This window comes from Meleagris gallopavo, chromosome 5 (assembly GCF_000146605.3).
Source record: "Meleagris gallopavo isolate NT-WF06-2002-E0010 breed Aviagen turkey brand Nicholas breeding stock chromosome 5, Turkey_5.1, whole genome shotgun sequence".
NCBI lineage: Eukaryota > Metazoa > Chordata > Aves > Galliformes > Phasianidae > Meleagris > Meleagris gallopavo.
The window spans coordinates 9,910,303-9,925,984 of NC_015015.2; the positions used below are offsets into that span (position 1 = coordinate 9,910,303).

The window sequence follows — 15,682 nt, forward strand, 5'->3', positions numbered from 1 at the left end:
TATAATGCATCACATGACAATGTGGCTGTATTGACACTGCAATGTCACGTTCCTGTTAAACTTAGAACAAATTCTGACAGTACTAAGCTTTCTCCCATCATTTAACTATTTCATTTTCACACCCTACAGTATGACTGCTTTTGAGAAATCCTTACTTATTTTAAGCATGTGCCTTATGATGCTGAATCACATTGAGAAAATACCTATATATAATGAAGGAAATCATGCCTGCTCACTTCAGACTGTTGAATGTCATCCAAGTTAAATGTCTAAACCTGTAACTATTTATGTCTCCAGTTTTGAAATCACAAAACAAGGAACAGTTGAGATGCACAGTTTCACATGGATAAAATTTTTCAGGTACATGAAACTGTCTTGAATCTGAATTAAGACAGACATGATCCTTAAAGCTAGCAGTGGCTAAGCATTAAATAATTTGCACTGAAATGAACTAGTAAAACAGATGTTTCTTGACAAACACATGAACATCATAACTAATTTTTGACCCTTCTAGGATCTACAATACAGATAAGATCATCCCCTATGTCCTCTTCTATGTCTTAACATACGAGGTAGAAACAACTTAAGATTTATTCCTCTCTTCTGTGCATGGTGAATTTTAATCAAGGAGCAGTTTTAATTTCTTCTTTCCTCAAAGAATGATTTGTAAAGTTGATAATGTTTCAATAATAAAAGGCCATGCTTTTTTTCCCTCCCCCCACTTGTCCATACAGAAACAAGAGGTCTGGCTTCTACCTGAGGGTATTAGTTTTTCCTAAGTTAGAATAACTAGAGAATTACCACCCAGAAATAAATAATTCAATTAGAATGAAATAAAAGGCTTCTGATAATAAATATTACCCTTGCAGTTAATGGATATAACTGATGTAAGAACAAACACACACTCTAAAAGCCATTCAAAGCCATCATTATCCCATATTCCAGAGGAGCCAACTGCATAATTAGTAGTTATCTATCAGTGAGTCATATTTGTTAAAGCCTTTAACGTACAGTCACCTCCAGACAGAAAGGTGGACAAAGTTATCTGAAGAAGCCCAGGAGGTTAAAAAAAGCAACTTAGGTAATGCACGAAGTTCATTTCCTAATGCTACCTTCCCCTGACCAACCAGCAAATCAAGATGCTGCAACAGCTATGATTGCTTGGAATTCCTTGAAATATTAATCCACGTGCTACAGCTACTGCAAAATCCAAAGTGCCCTTTTAAGCTATGTGAAAAAGCAGCCATTTAAATAAACACAACTGATATTACAAATAAAAAAGCTAAGAGAAAGCTATCTAAAGTTCAAAAGGAAGTTTCTATGACCAAACACCATGCGTTTTGATATCAGCTCACCAAAGTTTAAGTTGACATTTGTTTCTGTGTTTTTTACTGTTGTTGTTTTGTTTTGTTTTTTTTAGTAAAAATCAAGTATGTCACTAACTTGATTTTCAAAGACTCATAAGGGAAAAAACATGTTCGTGAGTATAAAAACTGAATTCACACTATTCAGTTATTTTCCACAAATTACAATAAAAACATGCAGAAATACAACAAACACTTAGAGGGCAAAAATACAATCAACACAACACTTTTAAGCGATTTGTTTATTTTTTGGTTTACAAACAAAGGCACCCAATATTTCTGTTTGTCTTATAAAAGCTCACAGATTTAGCATTTGTTTCTAAACATCTGTTCCTACAGCAGAAAAACATTACAGGAAAATATAATTTTTCCTGGTCCCAAATTTAAATACCTGTAACTGTTAAGTGATCTTCTTATTTAACCAATTGGAATACCTCCTGTCATTTGCTATTCAGTACAGTGAATCCAGCTTCCCGTATCAAAACAAAGTTCCAGTCTATTTCTGACCAACATTTATTACGTGCAAACACTGAAGAATTGCAATAGAACAGGATCCTGATACGGAAAGAAAACAGTACATTCAACTAGAATTTCACAGACTGACCACAGGAAGCAACATAAGTAATGTAATAAATGTGACATTAAATCTATCATCAATTAAATAGGATGACTGATGAGTTTAAGATACCTACAGTCAACAGATAACCGTGGACTCCAAAGAGAAAAAAAATCTGAGTTTCTAAACTGTTAAATGTTTAAAGAGTAGAGGTGAAGTATCCTTTTCTCCAGTTATATATTCAAAAGAGTAGATTCCTAAGCAGCTATGAACCAGAAATAATCAATTCATTGGCTTCATAGTTTGCATTATTAACAAATCAATATTAAAAGTATCACATGTAGTAATGACTATGAAGAACAAATTTTAAGTGAGTTGTTGCACAGAAATTATTTCTGGACTATGATGTACTTGACTTTTTTGCAAACTTCAGTCGCATGCCAACATGAGATGAGGACGACATTGGATTGTAGGCACCTCTGAAAAAAGTCTACAGGAACGCTTAAGCATACTTTCAGGTCTAGTAAGATACTTGGAGAGGTAACTAAAATTTTAATACACCTAATGCATTTGTTAAAGTGTAACATCTTCAGTCACAGAAGCCATAATTTATTTTCAGCCAGTCAGAGGTCTCTCACACAAGGTGTGGTCCTAGACCATTTAGGCCTTTCATTCATCACAATGGTGTGTGTGTGTGTGTGTGTGTGTGTGTGTGTGTGTGTGTGTGTGTGTGTAAAAGGAATTACAGCTTACAGCTTAACTACTTACTACAGAATACTTGCTTCAACAAGGAAGCCATTGTCTTTTCAAAATGAGATATACACCTGCATGAAAGGTGTTCACCTTAAAGTAACGAGTTTCCACAAGAATAGCAAAATAAGTTCTTTATATACTTAATTCAAATAGGACAACTACCAAGGGCAAATAGAATTTAGCTCTTGTGTAATTAAGTCATTATTTGTTTTTTTCTAGCAGATTCAAAGAACATATTAACATACAGTATAAACTGATTTTAATGAAAAACACTGGGCAAGTGTGCTGGTCAATGCATCAATAAGAGGAAAACTACAGAGTTCTCAAGTAGAGTTTATGTAACGAAAATTTCAAGGGAACTTTATTTATTGCCTTAAACAGGAATTCAGTCTTTGCTTACAACTTGCTATTCTGATGAGTTTTACCTACCAGAATGAAATAAACGCAGAAAAGAACTTCATATTTAAACCTAATAATTTAAACTAAATCATAAAAGAACTGTTAAGATATTCCCATTCTGAAGCATGATGCATCTTGCTCTGCTTGCCCAGCAAAACAAAGGTTTTATTGGGGCAGAAATGAGAAAGTGTGCTTAGGCAATGGTGTTATGCACGCATGGAACTTTTCATAGCTTACAGATTTCAAGAATTATTCATTCATGAAGCACTCACTAACACCATGCAAAAATTTATGAACAGGTATATCTCAACAAAATCCTACAGTTTGTCCAACTACAGTTATCAGTACTATGAATAACTATCAAGCATAATAAACTCCTTTCAAATACATTTACGTTTTGGAGTCAAAACTGTAACAATCAAGTGCTGGTTCTGTGTTACCAACAGGGAAAAAAAAGGGACGGTCAATGATCACTTTTCCCCCCCTCAGGGCTATATTCCTTTTATCTATTCAATGATAAGATCAATTCTGCTTTCAGAAAAGCAAATTGGTCATGCTGACATAAACTCAAGTAGGATGGGGTCAATTTTGAGCACGAAACTGAATCACACCTAAAACCAGACCACAAAAAAGGCCTTTCTGTAACAAAGGGAGGGAGCTTTCTCTTAAAGACGAGCAGTCATCATTACAATCTTACTTTGAGAAGACAAGAAGTGGCAAAAATAGTTTTTCCAGGAGATCCACCAGCATTTATGCACTGCGGCAATTGTAAAACCCTTTGCAATTTAGCAGGATTTCAAATAAATAGGTCTACAATAAACTAGCAAATCTTATATCAATATTCACCTTTCTCAATGTGGAATAAAAATAAAATTATGTTAAGGCAGATTTCAATCAAAAATGTCCCAGACTGCACAGTTATGTTGGTCAGTGGACTAAAGTGTTCTGCTCAGGTTAAAAAGTTAAATACTTGCCTAAAGTCAATTCAGCCTGGCACTTGAACATTTTCTTTGTTTTCAGGAAGATATATAACTAACTTTACATATACCATACTATGTATTTTGCACTCCAATTTAAAATAAAATTATGCTTTTACAAAATGTGAGATGATTACATGTAACAGACTTTGTGTAGTTAGACCGCTATATGCATAGATGCCCTAATGTTAAATTCTTGTTCTTCAATATCTCATAGTACTGGAGGCTCTGAAGTAGGAGAGGAACTTGTAGCACAGACTAACCACAAAGTACCAGATATTTCTTGCCATCTGTGATCTTGCAATAAAGATCCGCCAAATCAGGATCACAAGAATTGTATTGAATCCATAGCGTATATTCCTTAACCTAAGAAGGAAAAAAAGAGAAAAATGTAAGAGCCAAGATAGAGCAGCCTACAGGGAAAGAAAACCAAACAATTTAATTTATCTACTCATCTCAAGATACATTATTACAGTCATATTAAGTCAGTGTCTGAAGTAAGCTAGTAAGTTGAGGACCAAGCAGACTTTTTCCACGGTTTACTATTCAAAGAGAAACACATGAAAATTAAAGGTCAGTTGTGTAGTTAAATAAATTTAAATAAATATACATCTGCTTCATAGTTGATGAATAAAACCTCCTAGAGTCAAGGTCACACATACTAACTTACATAAGAGTGGCTGCTATAAATCCAAAACCAGGCTATTTAACACTATCATTTTCACTCCTCTGTGTATTTAAAACTGAGTAAGTAGAAACATGAGAAAATTTCTCATGAAATACAGTCCATAATGTCCACTGCAACATTCTTCCTTCTCAGGTAAGGACACTTAAAAATTAGGGAAACACAATATTTAGGGCATATTGCATATTTAGGGCAATTGGGAATTTTTGCTATTGTTTCACATGTAAATATAGAAGCTCCTATAATAAACCAGAATTTGCACAAATTTCTTAGAAAAATGAGTGACCTCTTTGATTCAGTAGACCATGCCAATTTGTATTTTTAAGGCAACCCTAAGAAAATCCTCACTTACACAGCTGTACAGGCATACTAGATCTTATTATGCCCAGGCCTTACTCTACATAGCTTAATTAAGCAAATACAGTCCGTTTCCACATTACATAAATTAAAAAAGACCACTTCTATATTTAAGGAACTATTCTGCTCAGTTTCCTAGAGAAGCCAGTTTCCCTAGGTTGCTGTATCTTGTCAGTGTTGAAAAACAGATTTCTCAACTTCAGACTAGCTAGAGTTTAGTGCTAAATGGTAACAAAAAAGAAAATACAATACCTTGGACTAAAGATATGCTAGAGTCTAACCCTCATGAAACATAATCCTTTTATAAACAGAACTGAGATGATCAGATGGCATTCCAAGATATTTACTCATGTTATTTTAGCCTCTGTGTAAAGAATAACTCCAGCACATTTCTGAATGGCATTTAAGTCCAAAATTCCCATAAGCTGCAAGTGTGACATTCACACTTATACTGAACTAAAATGACTATTTATCAAAACCAGATTAGCGCACTGCTATGCCACATGTGGCTTTTACAGCCATCTCTTAGGATAACACAGGCAAGTTTGGCCAAAATTCTCAACATTGAAATCATTCATGTCAATTTCTTCAGAAGACCATCTAGAAGAAAAAAGTCTGTCTATGCCAATAAAGATTTGAATAGTAACAATGCACTCTAAGTGGAGGAGTTAACACACAAATAAGAGGCTAAGAGAAACCATCTTGAAGGAACACCAAAGTTTCGTGCATTGGAGTGGAGTCCATACATGCTTTTTTGTCTGTTTCCAGAGAAATGTTTCCAAAGTAAACAATGATTGTTGTATTAAACCTCTGTGATTGCACAAGCCATTCTGATCTTGTTTAACTGTCTACTTTTTTGGAAGGCCTAAGCCTTCCAAAATGGATCCTTATTAAAAATCAGAAGTCTAGATTACATAGTATACACTAGGAACTATAGCCAAATCCCAGACATACTGAAATTACTAGTAGTGAGAACAATACAAGAGCAACAAATGAAGGAAGAAAACTATAGACTACTTCAGACAACTAAAGTAGGACAGAACTAACCTGCCAGACCTAAACAGGAGCTATAACAGCTAAGTCATAAAACTGAAAAGCAAAACTTGATGTGGACAGGAGAAACACAGGAAAACAGAATAAAATCATAAAAATTAATACTTACTTATTTAAGTGTTTCCTAGCAGCAGGGAGACCAGACATTTCTTCATTCAACACATATTTCTTTGTTCCCATGCAGTAGTTTTCCATGTATTCTGCCCAATGTAGTTGTCGAACATCAAAATTAAAAGTCTGCATAAAACAAAAGCTTTCACTGTTAATTGCCTTAAAAAAAAATAAAAATGCCATTTTTGATAAAAATTTAAAGAACAAACAGAGATGATCACAGGGCTGGAGCACTTCCCCTACAAAGACAGGCTGAGGGAGCTGAGCTTGCTCAGCCTGGAAAAGAGAAGGCTGCTGAATCCCATTCTGAATTCATATAGAATCCCATTCTGTAACTATTTTCTATTATGATGTTTCTTTTTCAGCCAGGAAATAATTCTTATATGCTGTAGAAGAACACTGTTTCATGTCTGTTCACTGATAAATGCAGTTTTTAAACTGTTTTTGAAGTTGTACAGCTGTGTTTTACAAAGAAACACATGAATATCATCTTCAGAAGTTATTGTGGAACATTCACAACTCAAGTTTCTCAATAGTATCTATGTCCTCATCTCAAAAGATTCCACAATAGCCAAGTAATTTCTAATAAAGACAATAAGCTCACAGATTCTGAACCAAAATATTCAAAACACTGCTCCATAAGAACCTGCCTAATAGGCCTGTTTTGTGAAATTGTAAACTAACATGACTGCTTGCTTATAGCTTCTGGAAGTTCTACAGCCTTCCCTGACAATCCCCTCCAGTTCATAAGCTCATGCTATATGCACTCACTATAATGAATTTCTTTAACATACTGAAAGATCAGAAAGATTTCAAGCAGCGAGAAGAGCTAAGAAATCTCATACATAACTACTGTCAATACTGTATTGACTACGATTTGAAAAACATAACACATGGCAAAGTTACACCAAACAGGCCAAGTCAGAAATCAACTACAGCTTACGCTATAAAAACATAGTTAGAGACCCAGTGGAACTATGTATGCACTGTTACTCAGCATAAAAAACTCTACCTTGACAAAACTAACCTTCAAAATCCAGACGGGGAGAAGGGCTAGACAGTAGGAACAGTAAGACAGCTCTTATGAGAAATTTCATTCACTGCTCAACAACAGTTTTTTTCTTCCTTAACCATCTTTTCTGTGTCCCTTCTGCTAGTACATTTAGCTCCCTGCATGGAGCAATTTCAGTCACACGACAAATGAAAGGATTTAAATACACAGCTGTCTTGCTGATGTATGAAAGATGTATGTAGTTGTTGTTACTGGTTTGAAAACTACAAAACAAAGAAGTCCAACAAAACCTACCTTCTATTTCTCAGAAAAAGAGAGAGTGCTAATAAAACAAAGCCTTGTTTTATTCATGGTGTATTTAAGCCTAACAGCTCAGTCACTTGGTTGATAAATAGAGCAAGACCTGATCACAAGATCAAGCCGCCCTAAAAATCTTTTCTATCATGCCTTCTGCCACAGGTCCTGCCCTTTGTAGTCTCGCATGACATTGTTGATTCAGCTTATAAGACAAACATATAGACAACCTAGTACATCTAAAAAGATGTGGCAGGAATCTCCAGAATCGATTTAGTACCATGTTCCGTTCTGCATTACAGTAAGAGGTATTTCCAATTTATTTCATCTTAAACCAGTAAATTTGCATTTCAGTTTCCCCATTCACATCACACAGCTACTTGCCTTTTTGTCTTCAGGGCTTAGTTGATTCATTAGCATAGTCATATTTTCAGTATTCCAGATCCAAGAATTGCTTGTAAAGTATTCTAAGAATACCATTGCCTTGTGCAGACGTGTTATTGTTTTCATCATCCTACAGTCCAAGGAATGGAATGTACAGGTTACAGCAATAAACATGAGTTCAAACAAGAAAAACAAACCAGAAGATAATTATTATCTTTCATTACCCTCTAACTCCATTCCCCTACATTAAAGTCTTATTATATTGAAGTATCTAAAAAAACAAACAAACAGACAACAACAAAAAAACCCATAATATAACACTTAATGCTTTTCACTTCAGCATAAATTAACAATTAACTTGATGAAAGTCACAGTGCAGAGCACGTGCCATGTAACAAGGGAGAAAGCTTCCCTAGTCCTCTGGCACACTATGAAAGTCTTGAACAAAACTGGTTTATTATGGTCAATACAAGATCAATGATTAGAATAATCAGAAATTCAGCTTTTCCCCTTAACCTCTACAGCTTCCACAGCAAAGGGACAGACCACAGCAGATCCTGCTACTTAGGCAATCAGTTCCAAGTTACTTCAAAATACACAGAAATACCTTCCATTATGCTTTATAATGCAGACTACAATTCTGCAAGAATATAACTCAGAGTACAGAGAAACGATATTATAAGGATCAATTTGGGCAAGTTTTCCTTTAATCAGAGTATATGAAGTAAACTCAAAATGTGAGCTATTTAGTCTCACATGAAAGAATTTTCCTGCTGTAAATGCAGGAACTTTGTAAGCATTACAGTGCTAGAGATGGTCACTTAATTTCAGTAAGTAGTTAGTACTCATATATCCAAATGCTATTACATTTTTGCTTTGGGGACTTGAGGTATTTCCATCTGACAGAACTGCTTCCATATAGCAGGACACACTGTTCATTTTAAGCAAATATAAAAGCGGTGTATGGAAAAAGCTAAGAAAGCAGAACCACCCAGCAATAACAGGAAATGGTTTTCTGAAGCTAAGCTTTGTTCAAAAGAATTCACAGCAGCAATAAAAGTCACCTCTTTTTCTCTGAAAGTTGCCTAGGTGCATTCATACTTATAGGACAGACACAGCATATTCTCAAAGTTATCTGACCAACATATTTTGCATTGCATGACTAACATTAACAGCTAGTATCTCACTTCTAAGTGGATATTAATACTGCCTCTTTTTTTTTATGTTAATGGACTAATAAAAATGATGGAGATGACTGAAAAAGCAGAGCATACCTGATGTACAAAAAGCATAAACACTTTTCCAATATAATCTGTGTTCCTGCAAAATGCTAAATAGTGTAACTGAAAATTTGAGTAGATAAATGTAAATTTGAAGTTTGGTGCAGGCCAAACATTGTTTTTAATCTCTTTTAAGACATAAAATGTTATTCTAGCTGCTTATGTGTATGTTATAATGCATAGCAAAGCTAATTAGAAAAATAAAAATACGTACAGCTAAAGAAGAGTCTTTTACCTCATCTTCAGACTTGCTCTCTCTCACATTGAATTTAGTGACTGACCATAGAATCAGCTGATGATTCACGTCATCAGTGGAAAACTGTTCCTTTTTTTTGTAGGGTTAGTTTCTTGTTACACAAGCCAAAATAAATGTCTCTATATTCTCTGAGTTGCTAGATCTCACAAGAGGGAAGTGGCGGGACCTTGCAGCTAAGGGATGGCAGAAGATCAGCCTCCTCAGCAACAGCTTGTTAACTCGCACTAAATCAACAAGAAACTACTTAAATAAAAAAAAAAAGAACCTCTTACATTCAAACATGTCAGTAACATAATTTAGTGGATGCCTGAATAGTTCTAGCAGACTAGACCTTTTGGTAAAGGTATTTTAAAACTTGAACAGCACCATATTTCTCCCGCAAATAGGAATATACAGATAACTGAAAGAAGAATATGTAAAATATTTAATGGAACTTTTAGCCTGAGGTTTCAAAAATACAGTTTGTAAGTTGTTCCGCTGATACGAATTAACTACAATTCTTTGATATCAAAAAATATAACCAGTCAGTGCAACAAACACTGTATCACACCTTCTTAACAAACTGAAGACACAAAAACCAGATCTGCCAATAACATGGAACTGAATTCTAAGTGCAGTCAGCAAGTCAGTATAGCAACACATAAGGCATTCACTATACAAGCTAGAGTTTTGCCTCCAGCCAGTCTTTAATGTCCTTTGAACAAGATACATACAAAATACAACTGGTTTAGAAATCACATGATAAGAATTAAAAGACAGAAGCAACACTTACACAAATCAAGCATTTACAATTCCAGGAGGCATGTTTCTACACCAGAATATAAAAAGTAGCCTTGCTTAAGGCTTCAACTGCATTTTGAACAAGTCTTAAATACAACCTACTGACTCAAGCCTAAAAAATTCTGAAATCAGATACAGATTGATTCTTCAATAGATGTATGTGCTGTCAATATTCAAAGCTCAGCATAAGGTATTAGAGACGAAAAATTAAGGTTTCTCTGAGCTACACTAAGCAAGTTTTCCCATTTGTCAAATGAAACAAGTTTTCATTTATCTTTAAGTTTTGAAGTTTAAGACTAACAGGAATTCTTACATTTCTAGCAGTTCTCATTCCTGAAAGTGCACAATTTTTCTTCGAAGTCTTCTCAAGAGGCAGTGACTATATCAAGTGTAGTTTATGTTAAGCTTAATAAGCTTTAATTAAAATTCTCTTTACACCTCCCCACATTCATCAGCTCCACTTTCGCTTCAGCCTTGTAAGTAGTAATAGAAAATGAACTGCTGGAAAAAATCCCTCAATTACCACTTCAATATTGGTGTTCTTCTAGACTAACTGGAAGGATCTTCAAGTGTCTATTTTCAAGTGCTTAAATATTTCAAACATATTGAGCTTTTTTTTCATAATAAGGTTCTGCTGTGATAAGCGCTATGCAATGTTACAAAATTAGAAGCATCAACTACACCTTATATTGAAGTTTATTAGACAACAAATAAGCTGTGCTATGCAACTAAGTACACATAGCAAACTGCTGACAATGCTATGGAACTTGGACAGTGAAGACTGTTACCACTATTTATATAACTACACAATACTAAAAAAAGTATTCAGTCGTCAAAAAGATTAAATCCTTACTATGCCATTCAATCCTTATTGTAGTTTTAACACCTACAGAATTTAGAAGGAACATTACATACATTTTTTCTTTATTTTTCTCAACTATTATTAATACAGAACTGTTAAATACCAGAATGTTTAACTGGAAGCAAAAGCAATTAAAAAAATCTCCTTTCTCACTAAAAACTTTAATTGCTTCTACAAATACTGCATACAAGATGAATTTCATATCACAAAAAGACTTCAAAAAGCCAAGTCTTCAAAAAACCTCATAAAACAATCCTTCTGTTTGTTGGTTATTTTTGGAATTTTTAATTATTATTAGCATAATCTGTTAGTTGCAAGTGGTCATAGGTCTGATCTAGTTCTACCTAACTGTCTCTTATTCAGAGACAGTCAAATATCCTGACAGTATGGCAATAGTGCAGTTTAACCTACATGCTGATTTCGTTATTTATTTTTTTCTACATCATATGCAACAAACATCTCAGAAGTATATATAGACAGAGAGAGGGTACGCTATGGACCACGTGAAGTCAAGTTGGTTATTCAGATTTGCTTGTGCCAATTTTATCACCTTTTTACTACACCAGTCAAATCATTCATGCTAAATCATGGTGGATAAAGGTTGTATTTGAGACTAAGCTAGCCCTTCCTCACCCCGCATTATAAAAAGTATTACTTCTTCAAAAGCATTATAACAAATTCAACAATCTCCAATTGCGTTTCCAAGGCTTAAGAGCTTTCCTAGTGCATGTCACCTGGTAATTAGAATCAGAGGTCAATGAGACACAACGACCACAGTAGCAGAAGTACACTACTTTACCAGTGTTCTCTCCAACGTGCCAGTTAAAACAGGTTTCAAAATACTCACAGCCAAGAAATTAGAAAGAAAGCTGGACAAGAATAGAGATCTGGCTCCATTATGTCTGTTATTCAATAATGCAAGAAGCCCATTAGGACTTAAAACCGCATGTCTCCTTTGCATCTAAATAAGTTTCCTTACACTGCTCCTAAAACAGGCTCTCATTTTAAAAAAAGCTTTAAAAACAAAAAAAGAAACACTATATCATTTATATATATATTCCTTTAAATGTACTGGGTATCAAAGTTAAAAGCTTTTTCTCTAAGCAACTAGATTAAACATTACAGTCCTTTTTTTTTTTCCAAGTTGAACTTTTTTTTTCCTCCAACAAATTGGGGATCTTGTGCACAGTAGGAAGCCTGCCCACCTACAAATATAGTAAACCAACTACTAGAACTCACTAATACTTCACAGGCAGGAAGATAAACTTTTAACATCACCAGCTATACTAGAACTGATTAGAGTTCTAAAATGTGTGCTTGGTGTCCAAGTAAGAAGTCCAGGAGGAACAAAAAACAAGACTCAATATTTCCAACATTACAAATGTAAAAGTGATCTAAACAATGTGTTAATATTTATTGCCTTGAATCTGAGTTATTATCCCACTGGTTAAACACTGACAACATTCTAGCAGTATTCTTTCCTGCTCATGAGACTACAGGTTGGTTTTTCTAGCAGTTATTTTTAGCAAGTGATGAAATCTTCATATCTTTTGGGGAATCTATACAAATTACTCAAAAATATTGATATTATTGAAAAATCAAAACAGCTGAACACTCATGCTGAAAGCCTCTGTTTGATCTGTAGAGTTTAAATATCTTTTTCGACACAGGGAGCTTACTACACAGACACAGCTTCCCATCACTACTGCTGCTGTATTACACCATTGAGTAGGCTTGGAACAAGACAATCCAGATCAGTTTAGAAGTTTTCTCTTACAAACCACTTACATGGCTTCCTTTTATTGATCCAATGCCAAACCTGTAATATGATTTTTCTGCTAAGACAGACCTAGACTACAAACAATGAAAGAATACTCACTTGTCTTAATACACTATCACCACAGTGGAGATTTTAGAGTCTGAAGACGAATACTTTTGAAAACATAATATATACAATGAGTTAAGATCATACGGCTTGGCAAATGTGAAACAAATTGCAGTGATGTCACATATTCCTTTTATGTAATCTAGGTTGGCCTATTTAGCAGAATTGCACTATTTTCACCACTGCAGAAGTTAGCCAGCTAGCAGTGACTATAAACTGAATGGAACGTTGAGATGATGCAAAGCATACCAGATCAGTCTGTATCATGTACAGGAATACCTTGCAGTTATTAGTGATCTCCCTTCCATTTTCAGTTTATAACAGCAACAACAATCTTAATACCAATCACTCTGAAGAGTGGAAATGCAGTCAATGGATTGTTATTGCTCACAGTTAGTAAATCTAGACAGAACCCATGCCACATCTTCTTCACAAGCCTCCACCACCTTACCAACAAGACACTTCTAGCCCTGTCCTTCTTACCATGGCTTATGACCTGTCAATTTGAGCAACACATCATACGAAAACGCAGGCAGTATATGGCGAACTGCGGTCCGATATTGATGTAAAAGAGGATTGGAACAAAGAACAATGCTAGGGTGCCTTACTGCACCATCTAATGGATTTGTCTTGTAATTCAAATATAGGTGGTATGCTGTAGGAAAAAATAAGGATCAACATATTTTTAATTCTTATCATTTATGAACAAACATTTGCTGTAATTTATATTCTTTTTACCTTGACTACTCAACCCCCCCCAAACAAAATATTCAACGAAACATCCTCATTTTTGCTAGAAAGTTTAAAACTCACTTCAAATTCAATGACCTATTCTCAAAGACAGAGAGAGAAAAAAAAAAAAAAAGCTGAATTTTAGTCACAAAGCATTCAGGAGAAGAAAATGAACATACATCATCATACTGCAAGCACAGCTTTGTTTAAAAGTCAGAGGAACAGATAAGACAGAGCTAGTCATCGTTACCTTGGACTTCTTCCAGTAATCCTGAGGTAGATATCATACAGGAATGCTGGGGCCTTATGGCTTACAGCAATCCAGTAATGATATAAAAGGTGATTGGAAGTTAGATTTACATTGGGCCGTCTGAAGGCCTGTTCGAGAGGATTCCTCTTGAAAGTAGAAATTACATGGTACTCTGAGAAAGAAAAGTTGTGTAACAGCTTTGATAGTAACCATGTAAAATTCAATGGTTTTCAAAGTATATTACAGTGTACAACACCTACTTTAGTATGCCATTCAAATAACCACCCAAGCTCTTCTAGAGATCACAAAACTAAAATAGTTAAGCTTTTAACTTAAGATACTGTTAAACTGGTTCATGTTATATCAAGGTCTTTTATGCTTTTATCTTCAGTAGTATTTTACTATAGCTTCTCTCTTTCTGTTCCTCTTCCCTACACGATAAGTTAATTTCAAGTATACAGTTAGTTATATAGCACATAAAGCTATTTAAAAGTTCCTCTGTATTTCATAAAGCCTATTCTAGACTTGTATAAAAATACTTTTAAAAATAGACTGAGGACTAAGCAAACATCTCAAGCGCATTTCAAATTACACTTCCTACAAGTTGACACTTCATAAAATCACTTTTATGAAACACTGTTAGGACTGGACTTTGAGAAACTGAAATTTGACACCTGAAAATTCTGTACATGGTGGACATGCACATCTTTAACAGTTATTTTGAAATTCACTTGATCTTTGCAATCACCTCCTATAATTTTACGCTGTTGCTTATAGAGTGTAACCCTCAAAGTTAGGATATAAATGAAGTCAGCAATTTTCCAAGTTGAGCTGAAGCAATAAGGTTTATAAATATAGATAAATAAAATGGGCAAAAGTAAGTAAAAGCATGAAGAAAGTAATCAAGAGAAATAACATGGATTTAAGTAATTAAGATACATAGAAAAAAATAAACTAACTTTAGGAACTCTTTCTAAAAACTGGAGAGCTAACAAACGTTTAGCAAGGTCATGGTGTTTATTATAAGAACCACTTCAGAGTTCTTGGCACATGGGTTACATTTTAGTCAGAATATCTAAGAGTTGAAAATAGGTGCCCATGCTTTCTTAAAGATGTCTTTTCCCTCTGCGTAAGTAGTCTTATGTAACTGTCAGATGATTAAAATAGCCATAAAAAAAAATAACTGAAGCTAGAAACAAGAAGCTTCAAATGCAGAACTATTATCATACCTCTCAATTACACAGCTGCACAAAGTACTTTTAATTTTGAACTATTTACCACATATTTACAGTGAGGTTGGCATTAAATCCACAACCACTACTTCTCCTCTCAGCAGTGCTCTTCTTTGTGTACTACCCACACTCTACATATAAGGCTGCAGCAGCATCAAGCACACATAATAAAAGATATTTTAAAAAACATGCAAAATACAGAAGAGAATGAAAAAGCACAACGCACTGCAAAATTGAGAGGCATGACTATTATACTTGTTTCAACAACAAAATGGCAACGTGACCTACTGATTTCCCCCCTCCCCCCCAACTTGATCTTACTTTCTATAAAGGCTTATAAAAAAAAACAAACACGGCATACCAACTTCACTCCAGTGGAAAGGGTTGGTGCCACCTGTTGTACAGTTGTATACCATGATATTTCTTGGTCTGGAAGAGAAAAAAAAGTTAGAGAACAAAT

The 15,682-nt window shown here is 34.7% G+C and overlaps 1 protein-coding gene across 1 annotated transcript; it reads right to left on the reverse strand.

The window, feature by feature from the left end:
- Positions 1-1,591: 1,591 nt before the first annotated feature.
- On the reverse strand, positions 1,592-15,647 carry LOC104911005 (fatty acyl-CoA reductase 1-like). Its single transcript, XM_019615366.2, has 5 exons — positions 15,584-15,647; positions 13,991-14,162; positions 7,946-8,075; positions 6,254-6,381; positions 1,592-4,415 (listed from the first exon to the last, which is right to left on the reverse strand). The coding sequence occupies exons 1-5, from the start codon at positions 15,636-15,638 to the stop codon at positions 4,253-4,255; spliced, it is 648 nt and encodes a 215-aa protein (XP_019470911.1). The 5' UTR covers positions 15,639-15,647; the 3' UTR covers positions 1,592-4,252.
- Positions 15,648-15,682: the final 35 nt, after the last annotated feature.